This window comes from Thamnophis elegans, chromosome 1 (genome assembly GCF_009769535.1).
Source record: "Thamnophis elegans isolate rThaEle1 chromosome 1, rThaEle1.pri, whole genome shotgun sequence".
Classification (NCBI taxonomy): Eukaryota; Metazoa; Chordata; class Lepidosauria; order Squamata; family Colubridae; genus Thamnophis; species Thamnophis elegans.
Window position 1 is genome coordinate 164,987,316 of NC_045541.1, and position 24,401 is coordinate 165,011,716.

Genomic DNA, 24,401 nt, shown 5'->3' on the forward strand with positions numbered 1-24,401 from the left:
CATAACATTCATTTCATTCATTCTTTATTGAATTTCTAGGCCGCCCAATCCCGAAGGGCTCTGGGCGGCTTACAGAAATGAAAATATTAAAAAAGAATTTAAAAACGATAGGACACAACAAAGTTAAGAAGAAGCACACCCAATCAGAGGGGGGCTGGACCTCAGTCAAGAGGTCAACCCTTCTCATCTTAATTTCTCATTCGCACCAGAAAATACCAAACCTAGATCCGTGCAAAATAAAAATAAAAATCAAGACTCTCTAAAATTCTGGTCATTTCATTTATTTTAAACAGACTTTTAGACAACAAATACAATGCCCTGGTTAAAGGCATGATGTTGACATTTCTGGCAGCTGGAGGGAACCAGTTAAATAACAGCAGTGGTTTTTGACAAGTGAACCTATCTGCCCCTGATTAATTGTTATCTTGTGTATTTCTCAGGGATTTTGTGGCCTTCTGAGTCCTGAACTACAGTTTCCAACTTTCTTGGCAGTAGCATTTGCAGATGGGTCAGACGAATGAAAGCTGGGGCATCACAATGCAAGCTGTATCCCTTTTCTGTGAACTTCATGATATCACGCACAATGTCCCCAAGGGGTGGCACTTGTAATCCTGCAGTGGGATATCGCTTTCATCATTCTAACAAAAACTGCAAGCTACAGCGCCACAATTCATGATTTCCACCACTAAGACTGCTAGAAATTGTAGTTTAGCAGCGGTGAGAGCCTCACCACAAACATGGCCCTTTTAAGCGTAACTATGGGCGAAAATATACCTGTGAATGGTTAAAGTGTACCATCAATCCATTACTGTTGTGTTTGTTCAATTACCAAGTGATTTTTCAGAGTTACAAGTAACATGCTAGGGCTGTTTTTCCAGGAACTGATGGGTCTTGCTGCAAAGTTACCTAGGACATAATGTTCCCAAGAACTTAAATGTAATCTTTGCAAGTATATCATGAACTTGAACCCCACAACTCTTTAGAAGAGAGAGAAAAAAAGAAAAGAGCCGAATTGGAGCAGAGATATGTTGCTAAAGAGCACATGTAGTGATTTGTGTTCTATCAGAAATGACCAACTGCCACTGAGCAGACCTCAAAGATGGATTGCTCTAAAGGAAGCTGTGAGGAGCCAGCAAAATCTTTGACCTAAAGCCAACAGGAAGAGGGGGGGGGGAATTGCTTGTTCTGCTAGAGCAGCCTTTCCTGATATGTGGTTGGAGCCAATTGAGAAAGGCTGCGTTGGAACTGCAAGGGGCAAGATAGGTAAGTGGCAGTTCTGGGAATTCCAGTCCCAAAGGGGCTAGACTGGAGGAGGCACTCACAAGACATCTGTGCGTCTGTTTTACCATCGGGGGAGTTCTTACAGGAACTACCGTGATTATGGCCTCATTCTCACAATCACCAGATACTGCAGCACCTAAGATAACTCTGCCATTTGAAAGCTAAGCAAGGGCCGGCAGAATGCTTTCCACGCATGATTCTCTATGCACAGAAACCATCCAAGAAATGAAGACCAAAACAAAACAAAAATACCCTAGAACCTTTCTCAGTGACAAAGTAAAAATTTTCTATATACAGGTTGATTTTCCTTTATGAAAGCAGATCATCTTACAAATTCCACACAGAGACTTCAGTTGTATGTTGGTCATCTCAGTTGCTGCTTGAAAAAGATCCATGGATAGGATGTTCTTCTCGGCTAGATGATTCAGAAGTGGACGAGGGGGGGGGGGTGTCAGACATCCATTTTGAGCCCCCCCGCCCCACGTTAAGAACACCTCGTGACACCAACTTCATGTTTTTTCTTAAACCGAGCGCCATCAAGCAAATGACTTTGCCTGTTGTAAACTCTGCATCTCGGGACTCTGTTGTAGATAATTAATTTGCAAAAACAACCCAGCAATGGAAACAAAACTGATTTCAAGATGTCAACATTTAACTAGCATTAAGACGCATCAGCAGGCAAATGGTTGGCAAAAGGAGCTCAGCTAATACTCAGAAAACTTCAGAAACAAGGACGAATAGTCCCCAATTTCTGAAGCAAAGAAATAAGACCAGCCAAGTTTTCCCAAGATTGGCTCTTGGCCTTGTTTCAAGGCAACAGCTACTCCTAACAAAAAACAACACTGAATGGGGCGTACAAGAAAAAAAAAACATTCATGAGGTCTGCACTAAACACTGGTCCAAGTACAGCTGGATATGGGACACAGCCTGATTCACTTCCAGCCAGCAAGACAACTTTGGCCCACACTTTCAAGCACCAAACATGTTTCTGACCAGGGATATTGATTACTTTCTTGGCCGCAGTAGCTGAGTTGACGTTATTGTGTTCGAAGCTGATAATCTAGGATGAAAAGAAAATTTAATGAACTTGGTGATGAGGAGCTATGAAGCTATACATAGAGGGGCCCTTCTATTCCATTTTTAAAAAACTTGTTCATTCCTTACCACTTACCAAAAAAAGCATCCAGGCTTTTTTCTATGGAAGAGGCATGTGAAAAATTGCCTCTCATTTTATCTTTACAACAGCAATTATTAGGCTAGACTGGGAAAAAGTGGCTACTCCAAAGCCCCGCGCTGAATTCCCTGTTCAAGAAATTGAAAAGAGTCTCCTCATTGCTACTCCAAGTTTCTAATCACCATTCCACCCGCGACCTTACTTTTTCCCCATGGTTTTTACATAGGATCATCTAATTCTAAAAACTATGCTCAACCATATACTAACCATCTCATCCCTTAATTAATTGTGCAATTAATATTGCTGGTTTTGTGGCAAGATCTGTCTAACAGAGGGGTGTCAAACTTGATTTCATTGAGGGCCACATTAGGGTTGTATCTGACATGGGGGGGCGGCATGGTCAGGGTGAGTGTGGCCAGCTCAACATTACTTGTGTTTGGGATGCCTATGGTTACCTGAGCTCCATTTTTGCTGACAGAGGCACCGCGGACTGGTCCTTTGCTGTTCCCAGGACAGCCCTGTGGACCAGATCTAAACACCTGTGGGCCAGATACGGCCCGCAGGCCTTGAGTTTGACACCCCTGGTCTGACACATATATTTTAATCTTCTGTTTTCTATTTTAAATTTTACATTACAAAGTATGCCTTATCTTAATGGCAAAATTTCTGACAAAAAAATAATAATCTCATTCCTTATCCTGGGAGAAACACATGACAAAGAGCTCTTGGTTACTTAACCAAATTCAGCCCCACCTAGACCTCATTCTTACTGCAAGCACCTGGAAACCATCCACACACATCCATGTGACACCCACCAGGTAAAGCACTTGATATACCAGCCTCATTTTGTGGCTGCAAGGCCACTTGAAGGTATCTAATAAGCAAAGTGTCTTTTCACATACCTCCGTTCTGGGTAATGTAGCGGACCCAAGGCAATGCCTGGTAGCCACTCTTCTCAATTATTTTTAAATAACGAACCTGGAATGGAACACAAGTAAAATTTCAGCCTCTGCCTGAAGAAGTCCGTTTGCTTCCCACATTCACAAGGGCGGGGCAGATAAAGGAGAAGCATGGAGCATAGCAGACAAGATCACTGAAATCCCATATAGGCTGGCAAAGGAGCCACAAGGATAGCTTTCTTACCTGAATTCCAGATGTGGTGAAATATGGGATTTCAAACTTCACACTGATGGGAGGTTTCCCTTCTTTGTCCTCAGCTTCCACACTTGGGAGCCCAAAATGGGCCCTCATCAAGTACTCCTTCCCTCCCTGTAAGTTAGCAGAGAGTCGAATTTCATTTTATCCCACCTCTCAGGGCTTCTCGCGCCAAAGAGCTGAAAAAAAGCCATCCGTTCCACAAAATCTGTGCAATTCTATCCAGTGCGGTAGACAGAATTCCATGGGATCAATGGAAGTGAACTAAACCTTGCCGGGCAGGGAAAAGTTCTTTTGAAATGAGCTAATGAAACTTGCTCAGATCAATAAATGCATACAGCTTTTTTTTTATATATATAGTTGGCCTTCCTCCCAGAGACGTTCACAATCAATGAGCTTACTGGAAAAGACTTGATGGACCACACAATGGCACTGTTCTCAGGAACCCACTTGACATTCCCAACTGTGGTTTTGAACTTCGGTGAATCGGCATCATTGGGAACAGGAATGTGAATTTCCACGTTATTGGCTGTAGATCTGCGCTTGAACTGACTCTTGGCCTAAAAAAGATTTCAAAATTGCTATAGAAAGTGCAAGCCCAAAATAAAGTATAATTTCTATTTTTTTTCCTAGTGCCTTTCTTTCTACAAGTACTGTTCCAAAAGGCCTAGCTTAGGAGAAGTTGTACTTAGTTTGAATAAAATGGTCATTTTTTTATTGGCTAAGAACCAATCTTTTCCTGGCTTCTTTTTCAGATAGAAAAAAAGCAGGGTTAGAAATGTTGTGCCTCTTCTACCATTCAACTAGAATTTATTTTAATGCGCCATCGTAATTTAATCGTGCAAAGTGTGCTCCAAGGCCACACGCAGCCCGTGCTTGCTCAACCTTTCCTAAACCTTGTCTTTTCAACATTTATTGTATGCTCAGTAGGGAAAGATAGCAAGGAATGGACATTGGAGCCTTTTGAAACTGTTTGAGGTGTCACTGCGGTTGGACATCTGTCTTCCAGGGCGCTTTAACAGCCTGCTACCTTTTCTCTGGAACCTTTGGGAACAGAATTGCTTTGCACAATGGACCACAAAGGGCCAAAAGAGTTTTCTGGATTCCACTCACCTTGATCATGTACTCTATGCGGCTGTGGGAATGCTTCTCTATAACTGACTCAATCCAGATTAGAGGCTTTACCTGCAGATGACAAGATAAACTGCTATCGCATCACTGGCTCCCCAAGTGCCAGAGGATTCATCAGTTTCTCCTTTATTTCTAAGAAAAGGGAATCCTCCTATAGAGAACCCCAAGACACCCTGGATACTGAACCTACAGTGCGACTGGGCTCTTGACTGGTCTACAAAGCCCCCCAATGCTGCAGCACTTTCTTTCCAGGATCACTTCACCTTCCTTAGTAGCATATACAGCAGCAATCCAACATGCAGCTTGATTCAACCCACCAGATATGTCACAGATATCATCAGCCCTAGTCTAAGTAGAAAGTTAAAGGCCACAAACCAGGGTGGATAAAAATTGATGGTTTAAAACCAAAATCGGATTTTGTTTATTTCAATCGGATTTTTTATTTTTTTTTAATCAAATTTATTTTAATGAAATGCTTTTGGAGTAAAAAATCTATCTAAATATAGTTTCCTATACATTAATAATTTAGTTTATTCGGCATGAAGTGGAGCTTAGTTGTGTAGCATGAGGCTGTATATTCTGAAACATTGGGACTGTCGGTGAGTCAACAGAGGGTAAGAGAAGGAGCCGTTGCAGGACAGAGATGACAGTTGCTCTTTAAAAATTATGATTTAAATTGAGTTGATTTAAATCAAGCCTTTTTATTAGTGATTTAAATCGTGATTTAAATCAAGTTGATTTAAATCAAATCCACCCTGCCACAAACTCTCCAAAAGAAAGACACCCACCCACCCAAAAAAGTGTGTGTGTGTGTGTGTGTGTGTGTGTGTAAGTAAAACGATTCTGTTTGTAACCCAAGATTTGAAACACACGTACATGGGTATTAAGGCGATAAGACATGAGCTCAAATTCCCCATCGGGTGGGATAAATGAAATAGTCCTATCATTTTCAAAACGAGACAGACGAACACACTGGTGGAATTTCACATCTTCCAGTTCCACAGATTTGCTCTTGCCGCCTGTCAGGGAGATAGAAGAGAAAGCCCAGTCTTGGAAAGTGTAACTGCAACAAAGGGAAGCTATAGAAGTAGGTCTGTGCTGAGGTTACCCGAGGCTAATTTCCTAAACCAGGGGTCTCTAAGCCTGGCAGCTTTAAGACACGTGGGCTTCAACTCCCAGAATTCCTCAGCCAGCTGTACTTGGAGCCAAACCACATTTGGAGACTTTCCTCCCTCCTACAGTATAGCAATCAATCCCCACTATAAAAAGAGAAAGGAAAGGCATTGCTTAAACCAGGTGAAGGTAAGTACCCCTGTACAAGCCACATGCAGACCACCGATGCATCCCAGTAAAGGACAGAATTGATACTCACTGCCCCTAAGTCTGTCCCTCTAAGCCAGGGGTTCTCATACTGGGACTGATGAGCCACTGATTAGTCGTGACCAACTTGGGAGCCGTGGTGGAAGGCAGTACTGCAGGCTACTTCTGCTTACTGCCACCTGTCAGTAGTTCGATTCTCACAGGCTCATCTTCCATCCTTCCAAGGTTGGTAAAATGAGGACCCAGACTGTACTGTTGAGGGCAATGTGCCTACTCTGTAAACTGCTTAGGAGGGCTGTAAACTGTGAAGTTTACTTATACACTGTGAAGTAGTGTATAAGTCTACGTGTTATTGCTATTAGAGGATGGTGGCAGTTTTGTTGAGCAAGCAAAGCAGGAGTGGTATGAAAACTCATTCCTGTTGTGCTTGGCAAATATCCTCAGGGGATTTCACCAGGCAAAGCAGAGAAAAGGCCCCAGGCTGGTTTGGTGGGATGGCTCATTTAGTAGTATGTCGAAACCAAAACCACATCAGCTTAATTTTATTTCACCCACAAATTAATTTACCAGTTTAAGAGGTCATGATACTGCAGATTTTGAAAACCTCTAAGTTTCATAATGAAGAAACTGACAGGAGGACAGAATTAAATTGGTTAATACAAAATGTTTCTGGGACAATTCCAATTAGTACAGGGGAGTTCAAAGGGATGATTTCATAAGGTCCTTTCTAGTACAATGACTCTAGTAATGACATTGTTTTTTAATATGATGGGTTAGCAGCAGCACCCTATTTGCAGCTTCCAGTCATCCTCCCATCAATCCATGGCACAAGTTAGGTCTCCTCCGGATTCCATCTGCCAGTCAATGTCGGCTGGCGACTCCCCAAGGGAGAGCCTTCTCTGTTGCTGCTCCGGCCCTCTGGAACGAGCTCCCTGTTGAGATCCGGACCCTTACTACCCTCTCGGCCTTCCGCAAAGCCACCAAGTCTTGGCTGTTCCAGCAGGCTGGGTTCCAGCAGGCTGGGGGGAGCTGAGAAGCATCTACCTCCACGGAAATTGTGAATGTTGGTTTTGTTTTTAATATGTTGTCTTTGTCTCGTTTCCCCGCTTTCCCTTGTCTTTTGTGAGCCGCCCCGAGTCCTCTGGGAGTGGGCGGCATACAAGACAAATAAATAAAATAAATAAATAAATAAATAAGTACAGTCACAATTCAGCACTTTTTTTTTAAAGGTTTAAAGGGCCTGATCGATGCCTTAAGCCCTGCAACATCTTCAAGCGTTTATGTCCTCCAAGTCCTCCCCACATATACAATTCTTTAAAATTAGGCTGCAAGGACAGGGAAGAACAGAGGCAAGCTAGGTAACCCAGAAGAAGCAGACATACTCACGGCCAGTATTATCAAAGAGGACTTTGTCATTCAGGCCAAGGCGAAGCTCTGGCATTCCAGACAAGAAAACCCTCATTTTGATGGATCCAACAATTTCACTGCGCAGAACATTGCCGTTGGCACTAACCTGAAATTGAAGGGCGGGGAGGGGCGTGTCCACATTTCAAAATACCGAGAAACTCAAAGGCAAAACTAACAAGATGAAATTCTGTGGTGATCAACATAAAGTAATATGTTATAATAAATGTAACATAAGTGAAGAATGCAGGACATCTGGGTTTTGCAATAGTACATATGAAATGGATCTAATGGCCTCAGTTGATCATGAGTGACGAGTTTTCATACAAAATACTTCTAGCAAAGGAAAAGTCCAGCACTGCTATAGTTTTCTTCAAACAGCTCCTTCTGGTAAAAGTGATCAGAATCAGTAGCACTCTTACTCCAATGATATAGTGGGTTTGTTTTCTACATCCCCATGCAGAAATACAAAAAGTAGATACTTTGCAGTAAACGTTTGCATCACATGTGTAAGAAACACTGAGGTGCTTCTGGGTTGAAAGGATTAGCCAATGACATCACTGTTGTCCAAAGGACGTCCAATTAAGGGCTCCATTCATGTCCCAGCAGGAGCTGGAATGAAGGAGGGGAGCTCACCGCGCCCCATGGCAGCATGCAGGTTTTGAACAGGTCTCGCACGTGAGCTCACTTACTTCCAAACCAGCGTCCTAACTACCTGAGCCACTGTGCTCTTAGACAGTAAGGTTTTAAATAAAGGAACAAATTGCATGGATGGAGTAGAATCGTTTTTACTGGCAGTACCTAAGCAAGACCTGGTGGGTTATCTGCTGTGAATGCTATCTCAGTTTAGAGACTCAAAAAACGATTCACATGCATTTTATTTATTAAGATCTGTTAAAAAGCAACTTGAATCAACTTTTGAGTCTCTATATACCTGAGATTCTCTCTGTCATTCTCTTATATCTTTTCAGCGTTCACCCCACTAATATACATAATTATTAAAATTAAAGAGACTCAAATAATTTTGCTGGACCTTTCTGAAACTTGAACTCCAGTACAGTGATTAGAAACCAGCTCTTCTTTAAACATTGAGTGGTCCTGGGCTGGGAAAAGAAATTCCAAAGATCTTGAAAAGCTGCTGACAAGGCCAAAATAGTAGAATAATACATCTATCTGGACCCTAAGGTCTAGAGTGGCTCTTTTGAAGATGCTTCCACTTTCAGACAGTTCATTTTCTCTCTCTCCCTCTCCCCCCTCCTCTCTCTCTCTCTCTCTCACACACACACACAATCCACTTTATGATTTGTAATCATAGACATACCAAAAGATTAACAGATTCTATGACATCCAGGAAGACTTCATTCTTTCGGTACTTGATTCCTTCAGAACGCCAAGACACAGCGTTTGTAACAGTGGCAGGAGGACGTGGAGCTCCAGTTTCCAGCTTGTGGCCTTCTTGTGTTATGTATCTATATCAACACAGGCAAGATGTTCAAAATGCGAGCATCTGCATATTTTAGCCCTAGAGATTTATTTAAATTAGGATTACACCAACTAAATAAAGGACAGTTTTAGCCATCCTGAATTGGTATTATTAAATATACAGAAAATGTGAGTCTTTTAGCTCCAAGCCACATCCTTACTCTTGTAAAATTTTACTATCTGTGGTTTGAGGATATCCAAAGTCCATCAACTCATCTAGCAGTTCATAAATAATCACAAAATTATCCCGAATGCTCTCTTCTTCCAGTTCCTTGAAATATTCAGAAAAGACCTGAAATAAAAAGTTAAAAACAAATGCAATATGCCTATATGGTAAAACTCCAATTTCATTATCCAATTATTTTTTAAATAAAAGTTGTTGATATAATCACAATTACTTCTCACTCTAAAGAATAAATGCCAAACAAAATATCAGAATTTGAATCATAATAGAATCAATACTGCACTCACCTGAACTACTTTGTATAGAAATGAGAACACGAGAGATACACAGGCATTCTTCTTTGAAGTGGCAACCACTGAGATAGCATATTCAGGAGTTTATAGATATTCGTATTTCCAAACTATTTCTCTTTATATTTTAGATTTTACTGGGTTCTTTTTCAATGAATATCCTACTTAATTTCCTGCAAACTATGAACTTGTATCAAAACATTTTATAATACATATTCTAACTTTAGAAAACCAGAAATGCAATTATTCAAAACTTCACTAAGATAATGTCTTCCGAGGCAAAATCAACTAAAGCACTAAATCTAGATTATGGAAAACAGGTTATTCTATTTGACAGATTAATACTATGCCCAATTCCAGGCTCTGTATTTTAAGAAAGATATTAATACATTGAAATGTCTAAAGAAAGGCAACAACAACAAAAAAAATTAGGAGGCTCAATACCAGATGGATGCTAGGCTAAACATATGGAACCGCATATGTTTATTCACAATTGAAATGATTTGAAAGCAAGATTATCTCACACAGGAAAATGTGTTTTTAAAGGAGGGTCAGTACTAATGAATTCAAGTAAGAGAAAATTTGACATTAATATGAATTTCCTGCTTCTATGCTTCTCATTTATATTTGACTGGTCATTGAAAAGTCAGAGCTTATTGAAGGCAGATCTTCAGAACTGCTTTTTATATTCTCTTCATAGCATGAAATGTTCAACAATAGAAGGCAGTCAACTTTGTTTCACTAGACCAGAAGTAAATATGGATGAGAATCTACCAAGATGCAGCAATAGGGAATTTTCTGCCTGTGCAGGGTTTAGAGTAGATCATTTTTGAAATCTCTTTCAATGCTGAAATTTAAAGGTTGATGTTATTATTTTTCTTTTTCCCCTGACCAGATTTAGTGAATTCAGACCTGATCAGCTGCTCTCTAATATCATCTAGATCTCCACAATGTTTTTTTAAGCCTGAAAATATTTTATAGAGATAAATAATAAATAAAGTGAAAAGTTTATGAAAACAAAGTATAGATTAGCATGTGAATAATGAGGGAAACGGATTGCCTTTCTTTTGACTAATTTAATTATTAACTTGAGCCTTTTTAAAAAATTAAACCTGAAGTGGAAAGTTTGGCTAAAGAGTCAGCACATTAACCCTTATTTTGGCAAAAGATACAATATAAATTGTTGTGTTTAATCCACATGAAGCGAACACCTCCATGAGCCAGAATAGGTGAGAGCATCCCTTCTTCTTCCTTCTCCATAAGTATAGGCATAAAATGCTCTACTTCTGACATATCCACATCTCCACGGTAATTTCTACAGATAAGAACCTAAAACAGTAGGGACATTATTAGCAGTTTTTGAATAATTTATGAACATTGTTTCAGACAAGTTTGTATGTGCTACAAAAGAAACCACTTTTCAATTAGCAAGCTATAGTAGTACCATACCCTCATGGATTCTCAATACTAAACAACCCTCTAGCTTTAAATAGCAACTGTTTTCTTGCAATTGGTTTCAAGTGTAACAGCTAGAAGCTCATTTAATTGGGCCACTAGTGATATGGATGTAAATTTCATCCCAAGAAAGGAGAAACAGATATTGTCCCTCCCAACAATTCTCTTTTACAGAAGAGCAAAATATAATTACATAAACAAAAATAATATTAAACAGATTCAACTTGGGGCTTATTTCGCCTTTCTTCCTTCTCTCAATAGTAGAGATCAATGGTTCCTGACATTCAATGCTGGAGTGCATTAAGGGACTTAGTGAGGGAGAGAACAGAACAACAAAGAAATGTGGACATATGGTGATTTTCTGGCATCGCTCCATGTTTTTAAGTCCCTCCCTGAATATTCAATTTAAAATCCGAATTACTTTTTCACGTTTCTAGCAAAGCACAAACTTAACACCATACTTAGCCTTTCCTATATATAATATCCTTAATTGTGTTTTTTTTAAATCGCAGAATAAAGCAGCTGCCTCTCTTGAAAGCATTTATTTATTTACACTTTGCAGCTGGTAGACTGCCCCTGCAGCTGGAAGTTTCGCGGAAGGCCCATCCCTCTCCACACACCTTGCCCTTGAGATCCAATACATAGACGGCGCTGGCCGACATGACGGCGGTCCTCCACCAGCCCGCACACGAGAAGCCCCGGCACCCCCGGACCCAGCGCTTCTCGGTACGCCCAAAAGCCTCGCGAGCTCACATCCGCTTGACTTGCACTTCCGTTGTATAAAATTACACCGCCTGCAGATAGAGAACGGGTAGTGCCTAGAGCGGCATCTAGCCAACAAGAATGCTATACTTGACCCAGAATGCTTACACCGCCCAAATTCCCTACCTAAAAGATATAACTCTATGATAACGAACGTTCACCCGCCCCAGCCAATACTAGAGGCTGCCAGCTCATGAGGACATATTAGCCAATGGCAGGCTGCCGCTGTAGTCAAGACCGTCTATTGACCAATGGGATTTTCAGTCTAATTTTTCCGGCTATAATCTACAGGAGGGAGGCCACCTGATGACGTTTCAGTCGCAGTGGCCAATGAAATCCCACCGTTGTGAAGATGGACAGCTTTGGTGGCCGGTAGCAAATCCCATAGAGCCGCCGGGTCGAAGAACATGGCGAAGACCTACGACTACCTCTTCAAGCTGCTGCTGATCGGCGATTCCGGCGTGGGCAAAACGTGCGCGCTCTTCCGCTTCAGCGAGGACGCCTTCAACGCCACTTTCATCTCCACAATCGGTGCGTCACCGCCTGGCGACAGGAGCCATTCCGCCTACCGCCACTGTCGCTATGGCAACTCCTCGCTGCCTCGCGACCTCAACCCCTTCCGGTCGGCGTTACCATGGAAACCGCCCCCTCCCCTCTCCCACAGCTCAAGAGAGGGGCGAGGGCGCGAAGTGGGCCGCCGTTCTGAGGTGGGCGGCGCGGTGAGAAGCAGCGTCCCCTCAGAGACCTTACGGGGAGGTGAAGGAGGGAATTGGGTCTCGTGTGGACTGAACCAGCAGACTGATTCGGATCCACGTCCACAGCACTAACGGCCCAAATTCTCTTGAGTTTGGCTTTCTCAGGGGGATTGTGAGGGGGTCTCAGATAGGAGAAAGGCCTTCCGCCCTGGTAATTTGGCGAAGGGAACTAAAAAATTGTACTAAGACATGGATAAAAGTCGATGCCACTTTTCCAGGTAGAAAATGAGTGAAAAACTGTACCTTTGCTGGTTTTAGAGGAAGGAGAGAAAGGAATAATGATGAAATACAATATAATAAAAAAGCAAAAGAACAATGGGATTATGATAGATGCAATGCTAGATCAGATCAGAGAAATCCTGCTTTCAAATCATTGTTCACTAAATAGTCACTCTTCCAAACCTATCTCAGAATAGGTGACAGCATAGTTAAATTGGGATTTGCTGCTGCCAGATGAGACTGGCTTTATGAGATGAGAGAAGAAATTTATGTGAAGGCCGTCAAGTGGTACTTCTTTTGATGACTTGGCAGCATCCCTTAACTGGTTAAGCAGCAGTAGTGGAGTCCCTGATTTTAATTTTTTGCAGTTGGGATATTGCAACACCAGGGTTTCTCTTACATTTTCTGTGATTAATTTGAGGACAAGTGGGTAAAGGAGTCATTCTGAGAAAAGGTAATATACAAAAGTATACAAATAACTAAAAATCTAAACAAACTGCATTGTCCATCATGCTCATCTGCAAAGCACAATAGGATGCTCTGATTCCTTAAAAACTAACAAATGTTATATTTCTAAATCTTTTGTAGGTATTGATTTCAAAATCAGGACGATTGAACTGGATGGCAAGAAAATTAAGCTGCAAATATGGTAGGGGGCACCTCAGGGATTAGCAATTTTGCTGTATCAAAACCTTATATAGCCAACCTCAGCTTATATTGGTGAAACTCGAAAAATCAGAATATTGTGCAAAAGTTCATTTATTTCAGTAATGCAACTTAAAAGGTGAAACTAATATATGAGATAAGACTCATTACATGCAAAGCAAGATAGTTCAAGCCTTGATTTGTCATAACTGTGATGATTATGGCGTACAGCTCATGAAAACCCCAAATCCACCATTTCAGAAAATTAGAATATTACATGCAAGCAATAAAACAAGGATTGTACATAGAACAATATCGGACCTCTGAAAAGTATAAGCATGCATATGTATTCAGTACTTGGTTTGGGCCCCTTTTGCAGCAATTACTGCCTCAATGCGGCATGGCATGGAAGTTATCAGCCTGTGGCACTGCTGAGGTGTTATGGAAGACCAGGATGCTTCAATAGCGGCCTTCAGCTCTTTTGCATTGTTCGGTCTCATTTCTCTCATCTTTCTCTTGGCAATGCCCCATAAATTCTCTATGGGGTTCAGGTCAGACGAGTTTGCTGGCCAATCAAGCACAGTAATCCCACAGTCATTGATCCAGGTTTTGGTGCTTTTGGCAATGTGGCCAGCTGGAAAATGAAGTCAGCATCCCCATAAAGCTCGACTACAAAAGGAAGCATGAAGTGCTCCAAAATCTCCTGGTAGATGGCAAAAGGGGCCCAAACCAAGTACTGAGTATTAGTTTCACCTTTTAAGTTGCATTACTGAAATAAATGAACTTTTGCACAATATTCTAATTTTTCGAGTTTCACCTGTAGATGTGATGAGCCCACAACACAGTTGAAGAGACCCACATTGGGGAAGTTTGCTTTAAAGCAGTGATGGACTTCTTATGACATATATATGCTTCAAACCAAATGCCAAATATTACTATTTTACATATACCTTTGATGTCATATAAGTTCAATATATATTATTAGAAAGTAAAAAAGAGGTAGTTGGTTGCAGACTGGTCTGAACCTGCCAAGAAAAAGAAGAAGGCGAATAAAAATAGTAGGAATCTCATAGAATTGGAGCAATCTGATTCTTCTGATTAATTGTTATCTGGCCAGACATTGTTTCAAAATTGTCTCATCTTTATCATCAATATTTTACTGTGTACCATCTTTTAAGACCATGGGTCTATACAAAATTGAACAATTAGAAAGAATCCTGAATGAGCCAATCTACTGTTTTACATAACAGGTTGTCCTCCACTTAACCACCACAATTGGGACCAGAATTTGCATTGCTAAGCAGGCTGGTTGTTAAGTGAGTTATGCCTGATTTAATTACCTCTATGCCATGGTGGTTAAACGAATCACCATGGTTGTTACATGAATCACTTGGATGATATGTGAATCTAGGTGCTCCCATTGACTTCACTTGGCAGAAGCTGGTTGGGAAGCTTGCAAATGGCAAACATGCGACTTTGAGATGGTGCAACAGTCATAAATACGTACCAGCTGCCATGCATCCAGGGACACTGCAGTAGTCATAAGTGCAAAGAACAGTCATAAGTAACAGTTTTGAATAGCCACTAAACAAATGTCATAAGTCCACTGTACGGTATTTGTACATAATCTACTTGTGCGCTATTCCTATAGGCCCTATTGACCATTAATTTGCTGGTTCCCTTGTACTTATCCCACTTCTATGCCTAAAGAGGCTTGCCTCTTCATAGTACAGGAATCATAAGTCAGCAGAAAATCCAATGGCCCAAACGCTATCACTCTTCCACCTTGAGCTTCATCCTAAGAACACTGGAGCTGAATAAGGATGGAGCAGAAATCTGTCTCACATTTTCTGACGTTAAGGTTGACTCAGTTTTCCATCCTTCCGAAGTTGGTAAAATGAGGATTCAAATTGTTGAGGGCAATATGTTGGCTAAATCCTTAGAGAGGTCTGTAAAGACTAAAGTGGTATATAAGTCTATTTCTATTAAAGATTTATCAAATAGTGATGTCATTTAAAAGTACTAGTATTTATAAAGCCCTTGAAACAACATTTTGTCCTATTCTAGGGACACAGCTGGGCAAGAACGATTCCGGACAATCACAACTGCTTATTATAGAGGAGCAATGGTAAGTTCAATTCTCTACAGTACTGATGTGTGTTAACACCGGATAGGCTCCTACAAAGTCTCCTCCAATCGGTTAAGACAGTGATTCTCAACCTTTTCTTCACCACAAACCCCCTTTAAATACCTTTTGTGGCCACAGATCATGCCATGGACCCCCAAGACTTCACTCAAGATTTAAATCATAATATTTCTTCAAGCATTCACAGACTCCCTGTGATGACATCCTGCCCCCCCCAGCGCTCCGCAGACCACAGGTTGAGAACCACTCGGTTAAGATGTTCCTTCAGTAGGAACGTGGCTGTAGTTAATGTTAAAGCCTTTGTATCTATGCTTGCTGTTTTTTGTTGCTTATTGCTTTCCCTCCATCTTTTCTAAATGCTTAGAATGCAACTTTTTTCTTTCCTTACCATTGAATCATTTCTTTCCTTTTTTATGTTTCAGCACTGATTCCCTAATCTCTTTTGCATCAGATTTAAATCTCAAGAGTTGAATGCTTCTCACACAATTCTCATCTGCCTACCCTCCCTCACCCCCATCATCACTAGTCAGATCAGTCTCCTGCTTCTTTCCACCAAAACTCTTCCTTGGAAAATCTTTCTCAATGCTATCAGCTAAGTTGTATCTGTTATCTCATTTACATTATCAAGTCCTTGAAAAATTAAAGAAGCATTAGTCTACTTTTCTTTCTCATTCTTTAGGGCATCATGCTGGTGTATGATATTACTAATGAGAAATCTTTTGAAAATATTCAGAACTGGGTCAGAAACATTGAAGAGGTATGTTTTCTCTATTAAAATGTGTAAAACCTCTTGGTCAGATTTTGTGTTATTTCTCACAAGTACTCATAATGCAGGGGGGAAATCCTGTATTTTGTCTCCTGATATTTGGGAGATATTAACACTTAAAGTAGTAAAGTTTATACTTGACAGCATATTGTCCAAGGCTCTACTTCTTTCATTGATAGATAAGCGAATTGATGAAAGTTAATGGGAAAATTCTTTTTCTTTCTAAGACCCCCACCCCACCAAGAGCTGTCGAGCCCTTGTGATCTCTAGGCTGGAATACTGCAATGTGCTCTACATGGGGCTGCCCTTGAAGAGCATCCGGCGACTTCAGCTAGTCCAGAACGCGGCCGCGCGAGTGATCATGGGCGCACCACGGTTCGCCCATATAACACCGATACTCTGTGAGCTGCGCTGGCTACCTGTTGATCGTCGGGTGCACTTCAAGGTCCTACTTACCACCTATAAAGCGCTCCATGGTAGTGGATCTGGCTATCTGAGAGACCGCCTCCTGCCAATTACCTCCCTGCGTCCCATCAGATCGCACAGGGTAGGCCTCCTCCGAATTCCATCCGCCAGTCAGTGCCGACTGGCGACTACGCGGAGGAGAGCCTTCTCAGTTGCAGCTCCGACGCTATGGAACAACCTCCCCGTGGAGATCCGCACCCTCACCACAGTCCAGGCCTTCCGCACAGCCCTCAAGATCTGGCTATCCCGTCAGGCCTGGGGATAGGATTTATTCTCACCCCGCCCAAATGTTGAGTGTATGTTGTGTTTTTATGGTTAATTTTTTTTTTTTTTACTCACGTTTTTTCTTTTAAGTCTTGTTTTGCACTCCCTTCCCCCATTGTTGTAAGCCGCCCTGAGTCCCCTCAGGGAAAAGGGCGGCATATAAATGTTCAATAAAATCCTAAAAAAAAAAATCCTGTCATAGTTCTGGGTAGACAATCCTCCTAAATAGATTTTGGTGACCTGATGACTTTCAAGGGGGTTGAGATAACAATGTCTAAAAATTAACCAGTAGAACCAATACTTGATTTGGAATTTTGGAGATGTGATCGTAAGACATCTGGATATTGCCAGGTTGTTGAAAGCTAGATTGACATATAATCTTTCTTTGCTTAGGGCAGCTTCCTATTTGTTCTTAAACTGGTTGAAGCACTTTCTATCTAATAATGTTTTGATTGCTGCAGAAAATTGCACAATGGAACATTATTAATACTTTGCAGTCTAAATAAAATTCAATTCTTATTTAACATAGTCTGTGAGACCTCTAGATCTGATTGTGACAACATTCTCTGTAACTGGATTCCGTTTGTAAATTAATAGCATGGATGAAATGGATACATGAAATAAAGAGATGAGCTAGTTGGCCTTTAAAATCTCTTATAACCATGATGGCGAACCTATGGCACTCGTGCCACAGGTGGCACGTGGAGCCATTTGTTAGGGCAGGTGAGGCATTGCCCAGTCAGCTCCAACGTGCATGCATGTGCTGACTTTAGCTTTCTTTTAAGGCTGTTTTTCGCCCTTCAGAGGCTTCAGGAGGCTTCCCTGAAGGGAGGGCAAAAAACAGTCCTATGAGCAAACTGAAAGTCACCTTTCCTGAACTTTTGGGTTGCCTGTAGGGCCATTTTTCGCCCTCCAGAGGCTTCAGGAAAGTTCCTGAAGCATCCAGAGGGCCTCCCCAGGGAGGGAGAGGCCATTTTGGCCCCCTCCACGCTCCTAGAAAGCTGCTGGAGCCTGGGGAGGATGAAAAAAGCGTGCAAAAGCGGGGAGGGGGGGAGTGCTGGTTGCATACGCAGAGAGGGTCACGCCCATAGCATTATGGGTGTGGGCACATCTGTTCCCGACCCTCCTGCGCTCCCCCCGCTTTTGGCACACAATCCAAAAAAGGTTAGCCATCACTGTCTTATAACTTTAGGGTTATATAAAATTTGATGACAAAGAAGTGGTGTATACTGGCAATTCTTCCTTAAGCAATGAGAGAGGAATATTACATAAATGTCAATTATGTTGTGATGATCTCATAAATGGGCTGAAGATATTTTCTTTCTCCTAGCATGCATCTCCAGATGTAGAAAAAATGATCCTTGGAAATAAGTGTGATATAACCAACAAACGGCAGGTTTCCCGAGAGCAAGGTGAAAAGGTAAGGTTGAAATTCAGAGGATCACATAAAAAGAAGTAAATTATTATCCAACTCTTGTATAGTTAATCCTCAACTTACAACCACAATTGATCCCAAAAATTCCATTGCTAAGCAAGACAAGTAATTTTTGTCCTATTTTGCAACCTTTCTTGCCATAGTTAAATGAATCACTGCAGTTATTCAGTTAGTAACATGTTGTTAAGTGAATCTGATTTCTCCATTGACTTCGCTTGTTTTTGCAAAAAACGGGCCCATTTTTTGCCTCCCAAATGTTTTATTGAGCTTGTATGCCGCCCACTCCCGAAGGACTCCCCCACATGTCGCATTTTTGCCCTCCCTGGCTCCCAGGAGCACTTTGCAGGCCTCTCAAACTCTCTGCATGCCCATTTTTCACAAAAAAACAGGGCGTACAGAGGGTTTGGAAGGCTTGCAGAGTGCTTCTGGCGACCAGGGAGGGCAAAACCTTTTTTTTTTTAAATTTACTTCTTCAAAATCTTGGTGCATCTTATATTCCAGTGTGTCTTATAGTCTGAAAAATACAGTATTTGAGTTAAAAATCCTAATCTATTTTTGTTCTGCAAACCAAAGTGAAGAGAGAAAGCTCTTTTCTCTGATATCCTTTGTTCTTAGTTGGGACTTTGAACTGAACATGGCATATGGGTGATCTAATTGGAGCACTTTGGCATTTTGCCAAATATAGCATGTTGTAAGGCAGAAAAGAGCATTAGGTTAATGCAGTTAACCAACTTGGATGACTGTTTTTCTTTCTTAACCTTTGAGCCCTGAAAGGCCTTTGGCCTTTCTATGTTGTTAGAAATGTAGTCATTGCTACAAATACGGAAACTGTTCTGAAAGGCAGTTTTAAATTTTAAAAAAAAACAGAAACTCACCTGTTTGACGGTAGCTACTATGCCCATGTCAGATTGTGTGTCTAGCCTTTGTATTCCCATCGTATTAAATGTTTTGTTTTTTGATAGCAATAGAGAAAGAGACTTTCATGTTAAAATTCTGTTTCATGCTATTAATTTGGGGTCTCTTTTTCTTCAGCTGGCTGTTAGCTTTGGAATTAAATTCATGGAGACCAGTGCAAAAGCAAACATTAATATAGAGAATGTAAGTATTGGCTCTTCATCGTGCAAAACCACTCTTATCCAAATGTCAAATGGTGATATCTCAAATGAGATTCTGTGGGGATTTGGTTTCCAGTGCTAAGAAATGTCTTAATGGCTTTCAATGGTTGGTGTCAAACTATCATATTAATATAGAAAGAGGGGAGTCATTTGGAATAATTCATCAATATATTTAATTCATATTAAATTTGGTATTATTTTTTTAAAACCCACTGACCTCTTTACCATAGCCATACTATAAAGCTATTTCTACAATTGTATTTTTAATTATAAAACTAATAATAAAAATACAATAGCATAAATAACATGATAATACAAGATCTAACAACAGAGGCAAATTTCAAGGATAGTAAACAGAAATGGCTGTCAATTATAGATTGTTGATTGTTGATTAAATGGACCAACAGAATGCAAAATCTGGCATCAAACTGTAGTATTAACATAGGATATTGCTTATTTTCTATCCAGATCAGGCACTTACTTGAGGCCACATAATTGTAATCCAGTCCTCCTGCAGCACTCTGTCGGCCAGAAACAGGCCATGCAGAGGCCCCACACAGCCCATTTTGGCCAGCAGAGGCACTACCAGCCAATCCTTTATTTCCAGGCTGGCCCTGTGGGCCAGATTTAAGGATTCCACAGGCCGGATTCAGCCTGCAGGCCGTGAATTTGACACCCCTATTCTAGAGCATAGCCATCAGGCATTCAAATGCCAAATTTATGCCTGAAACAGTTTTAGTTTTTGAACATTAGACTACAATTCTTGTTCACTACACCAGCCTTTTACAAAGCCTAATGCTTGACCCCATTTATGCGTTCTGTAAACGCAATCTGAAATATCTAGCAATCTTACTGCACATTCTATGGTCACCTAACAAAAGCAGTATATAGCTAATCCTATCCAGATAGGAGCCAGCATAATGGGCTTTGACTATGCCAATTGGGAATTTTGGCAGTTGTAGCTGCCACACATCCCAGGTTACGCCATATTCTGCTAGCTGTTGGCGTATGAATGAATGGCCAAATTTTTTCTGTGTCCTTCCTCATTTGAAATAATTTGTATTTAATTTTTGTGTTCTTTATATAAAGAAAATGGAGAGTTCAACAGCAGTGAAGTATTTTTCAGTCATGCACTTTTGTATCTCTTATTTTCATTTTAGGCATTTTTTACACTTGCCAGAGACATCAAAGCAAAAATTGACAAGAAACTGGTAAGCACCTTTACTATAATAGAGTTCCCTTGGGAAAAGACTATGAATTGTGGCAAATATTCTTTTTCATGGACAGGAAGATGTTCCCTGATTGTCCAACTCATTGATTGGATTCACACATCATTAAGTGGTTTTGTTTAGATTTAGCATACTATGGGAACCCAGTCATTGTGATTTTGTAAATGATGCTTAACCATAACACCATATGATATTTACAACAAGATCAGTGTTCGATGTTGCCCACTCCATCTTGTTCTTAGAAAGCATGAACATTGAACAGAAGCTGTGAGTGAATTCTTTGGCATTAAACAGCAAAAAGTTTACATGCACATGGGAGTGTATATTTTGTGCAAGCAATATGGTTTTCTAGTACTGTAGGCAGAAAGATTATTATAAGTATAATTAATTTATTGTTGGTTTTTGCAATATTTATTGACCACTTAAATCATACAAGTTCTGGATAGTGTAGAAAGAAAGGAATAATTAAAATTAATATAGGATTGCATTACACAGTAAAATGCTGAGAATTTTCAACCCGAACCATTAAAAAAGAAAGCTCTTAAGTGCCTTCTGGAACATCAGAAGAAGAGGGACCATGTATACCTTCTGGGTCAATGTGTTTCTGCACTGCAGGGTCAACAGCTACTACCATTGAAGAGGAAGGGTGGAGTTCCTACACCCAGGCCATGACAAAGTTTCATCCATCTGTGCAACCAATATACTTTGTGCCCCCCACGATAGGGCCAGAATCAAGGCAATGCAGATAATCTGCTTCTTCTAGAATCTATTATAGCTAACTTTTCCCAAGAAGAGGAGGTGAGAGTTGGCCACTTCCAAGAGAGGGCACATTATCACCTCTTTCAAGGCAAGTGGCATTCAGCGCTCTCTCAGTGAGGCATTGACCACTGCTTAGCTGCAGCTGGACATACCTGGCCATTAGCCCAAGAGAGCAAGGAACAGAGCAGATCAAGCTTATGGGTAATAAGGCTCATTGTAAAAGTACCACACCCATTTTTAGAGTTCCACAAACTCAATAGAAATTCCAAGTCATATTGCATGGCAATTGCCAATCTAATTGTAAGAATAACCCCCAAATATGCTTTGAAACAGTCAGATCCTCAAGCTCTCTTCCCTGTCCTTCACCTTACAACTACTTTAAAACCTAAAATCCTGGAAGGCCAATCAATAGGATCACATCCCTGTTAATGCCCAACCACATCTCAGCAATATACACCAACGTACAGCTTTCCCCTCTCTTGTAATGGCCTGTCCAGGGTAAACCCTATTACTTCGAGGGAGGGGGGACTTTACTATCAGACAATACAGTGATCATATAAAACAAGAGTTCATAATTGGAGTTCTGAGACTGCGATTCCAAGGGAGGGTACAGAAACTGTGTCTTTCACTTTTTTTTCTTTATTCAACTAATTTCATAATTACATGCCATATGTGATTTTGCTCTTTTGGATATTCTGTTGCATAGCATTGCTGGCAGCTTAATATTACTTACATGTTCCAACAGTATTCCAGCATTACTTCATCAGTTTTGGCTAGTTCTGCTGGCATAACTGGTATAACAGTAATATAATAGAGCTTCGACTCTGCTCTGGATTTTAAGTTTAAGAATGACTTTTCAATTTCCTAGTAACTGACTCTTGCCATTCTTTACCTTTCTAGGAAGGCAATAGCCCTCAGGGCAATAGCCCAGGAATGAAGATCAGCCCAGATCAGCCAAAGAAAAGCAGTTTTTTCCGATGTGCCCTTCTTTGAGGGGTACGGCCTTAATATGAGGTGCTGTTCAACCTTTCTGGACTTGCCCATTTGCACAGGCTTTTTTCCTCTCTGGATTTGATCCCACACCAGTCTAATGCAACGGGACAAAGTGGCTCCTTTTCATAATCGACCCTTCTGTGATAGAGAAGCATTAATTCCATCACTGCTCCTGATAAATGTGGGGGCGTGTAGATCAAGAAATCAGATACCGGACATTTTGAAACAGGCTTTTCTTTTTCTCTCGGGAGATGCTAACTATTAACTGTTATCATGGCTAGTAGAAAAAGTGATGATCAGCATAATTCTAAATGATTTTCCTCTGCCTTCCCAATCTATGAAGGAGTATAGGGTGTAGCCTGTAAGACAGAATGAAGCACTGACATTTGTAGCGGATTACTCACCCTCCCTCTTGGAATCAGGAAAAACAAATTAGTCTGTTCTTGGCACTCATTCTAGACACTCCCATAATAGAAATTGCACAATGTCTCAAAATAAAAGTAAATTATTTTTTTAGACAAATCAGTGTGTATTCTTGTATATACAGGTCAAATTCCTTTCCTCTTGTGCTTCCTTCTCGGTGTAGGAGATTGGTGCAGGGAGAGTATTATTTGATTGATTAGAGAAATGTTTGATTTTGAACTGCAAGGTACAAGTCCTTGTAATCATATAAAGGTTCCCAGCAGGTTAGACAACAGCAATTCACTTTGCTTACTGTGCCTTGGCCTGACTGTGCTAATCTTGCAGTTCTTCTTTGGCATTAGACTCTTGTCTGACTTACAAATAGCTGCTTTCTCTTTTGAGAAAGTAACTTCGGTTCAGCCATTTCTATAGGATTTTTTGAAATTCCCAAGCAAAAAATCAAACTTAGTATTGACCCTGTGAACACATATTGCCACAATAGAAACCTGATCTTGTAACTTTTCTTCAGGGTACTCGGGATTCCAGTATAACTTCTGTATCTCTGGAAGATTCACTTATATGTTGGAATCTTATCTATTTTACAAGAGTTTATTATTAAACGGCAATTTAAGCTCCATGACTAAAACTATTTTATCGGGGCCAGAGCTGCTTCCTATGTTTTTTTTTCCCATGCAGCTCTGTGTGACTACCAAAGTAGTGGATATGGAAGTTACTTAATGAAACTTGTACTCCCTTTTTCAAAAATACTGGAATAGATTTCCAAACATTTTTTAATCCATCCATTAAATGAATAGTATGTTATCAAAGAAAATACGATCTTGATTTCTGACAATGCCCAAAGTGGGGGAAACTGAACCAAAGATAATCTGGACTGTTTTTGAGAGATACAGCCAAGAATGAATCAATTTCCTTCTGTGAAGGACAAGGTACGAATTATACTAAATATTCAGCATTCCCTCCCAATACTTCTGATTAAAAAATATCAAATAAAATGATCTACATTACCTAGGAGTATTTCCAGTTACAATCCTTAAAATAATAATATGGGTTGTGTGCTGATTAAGAGGAGAGGTTTTCACACCTGTTTTTGGGTAGATCACACCAGTCTTATGCTCCATTTTTCATTTATTTAATATAGTCATATAGCATATATCATTTGATTATTCATCAATGAGGGGAGAGTATTGTACAATACTTAAAGCCACCAATGTAGCTACTGTGTTTCTCTGAAAATAAGACAGGGTCTTATTTTCTTTTGACCCATGAAATATGGCTTGGGCCTTATTATCAGGAGAGGGCTTATTGTTTTGGGATTGCCGGGCAGCTGCTCCCTTGCGAGTGGGCTCCCAAAGAGCTGGGCACAGCCTCAGGGGCGAAGCAGCCATGAGATGACCAAGCTCACGAGCAGCCGCCCGGCAAACCCCCTCCAGCTGGGCAGAGTGCCATTCACTGACCTAGGGGGTATCCCTAACGCGCCAAGCCATGTGGCGCTCTGCCTGCTCCCTAGCTCCCGCAGCTTGCCATAGGGTTCACAACCATAGAGCGCACT

General features: G+C 40.8%; 2 protein-coding genes across 2 annotated transcripts; one reads left to right on the forward strand and one right to left on the reverse strand.

Annotated features, from left to right (window-relative positions):
- Positions 1 to 265: 265 nt before the first annotated feature.
- Positions 266 to 11,798, reverse strand: AP1M1 (adaptor related protein complex 1 subunit mu 1). Its single transcript, XM_032237793.1, has 12 exons — positions 11,497 to 11,798; positions 10,594 to 10,750; positions 9,419 to 9,486; positions 9,109 to 9,239; positions 8,787 to 8,934; positions 7,448 to 7,574; positions 5,618 to 5,760; positions 4,724 to 4,795; positions 4,012 to 4,170; positions 3,599 to 3,724; positions 3,358 to 3,433; positions 266 to 2,341 (listed from the first exon to the last, which is right to left on the reverse strand). Exons 1-12 carry the CDS (start codon positions 11,536 to 11,538, stop codon positions 2,319 to 2,321), a joined length of 1,272 nt encoding a protein of 423 aa, XP_032093684.1. The 5' UTR covers positions 11,539 to 11,798; the 3' UTR covers positions 266 to 2,318.
- A 175-nt stretch (positions 11,799 to 11,973) lies between these two features.
- RAB8A (RAB8A, member RAS oncogene family) lies at positions 11,974 to 22,709 on the forward strand. The gene is made up of 8 exons (XM_032237805.1): positions 11,974 to 12,169; positions 13,201 to 13,261; positions 15,325 to 15,385; positions 16,083 to 16,160; positions 18,229 to 18,318; positions 19,366 to 19,431; positions 20,609 to 20,659; positions 22,337 to 22,709. Exons 1-8 carry the CDS (start codon positions 12,046 to 12,048, stop codon positions 22,427 to 22,429), a joined length of 624 nt encoding a protein of 207 aa, XP_032093696.1. The 5' UTR covers positions 11,974 to 12,045; the 3' UTR covers positions 22,430 to 22,709.
- The last annotated feature ends 1,692 nt before the right edge of the window (positions 22,710 to 24,401 follow it).

What these genes read in the sequence shown, in the direction of transcription:
- AP1M1 (XM_032237793.1), bottom strand. Translation starts at nt 11,538, where the DNA reads ATGTCGGCCAGCGCCGTCTATGTATTGGATCTCAAGGGCAAG. An exon ending in CTTATCGCCTTAATACCCAT is followed by an intron (nt 4,796 to 5,617) that starts GTACGTGTGTTT and finishes TGTCATCTGCAG; the next exon opens with GTAAAGCCTCTAATCTGGAT. An exon ending in GCATAGAGTACATGATCAAG is followed by an intron (nt 4,171 to 4,723) that starts GTGAGTGGAATC and finishes AATCTTTTTTAG; the next exon opens with GCCAAGAGTCAGTTCAAGCG.
- RAB8A (XM_032237805.1), top strand. Translation starts at nt 12,046, where the DNA reads ATGGCGAAGACCTACGACTACCTCTTCAAGCTGCTGCTGATCGGCGAT. An exon ending in AAAATTAAGCTGCAAATATG is followed by an intron (nt 13,262 to 15,324) that starts GTAGGGGGCACC and finishes GTCCTATTCTAG; the next exon opens with GGACACAGCTGGGCAAGAAC. An exon ending in CTTATTATAGAGGAGCAATG is followed by an intron (nt 15,386 to 16,082) that starts GTAAGTTCAATT and finishes CTCATTCTTTAG; the next exon opens with GGCATCATGCTGGTGTATGA.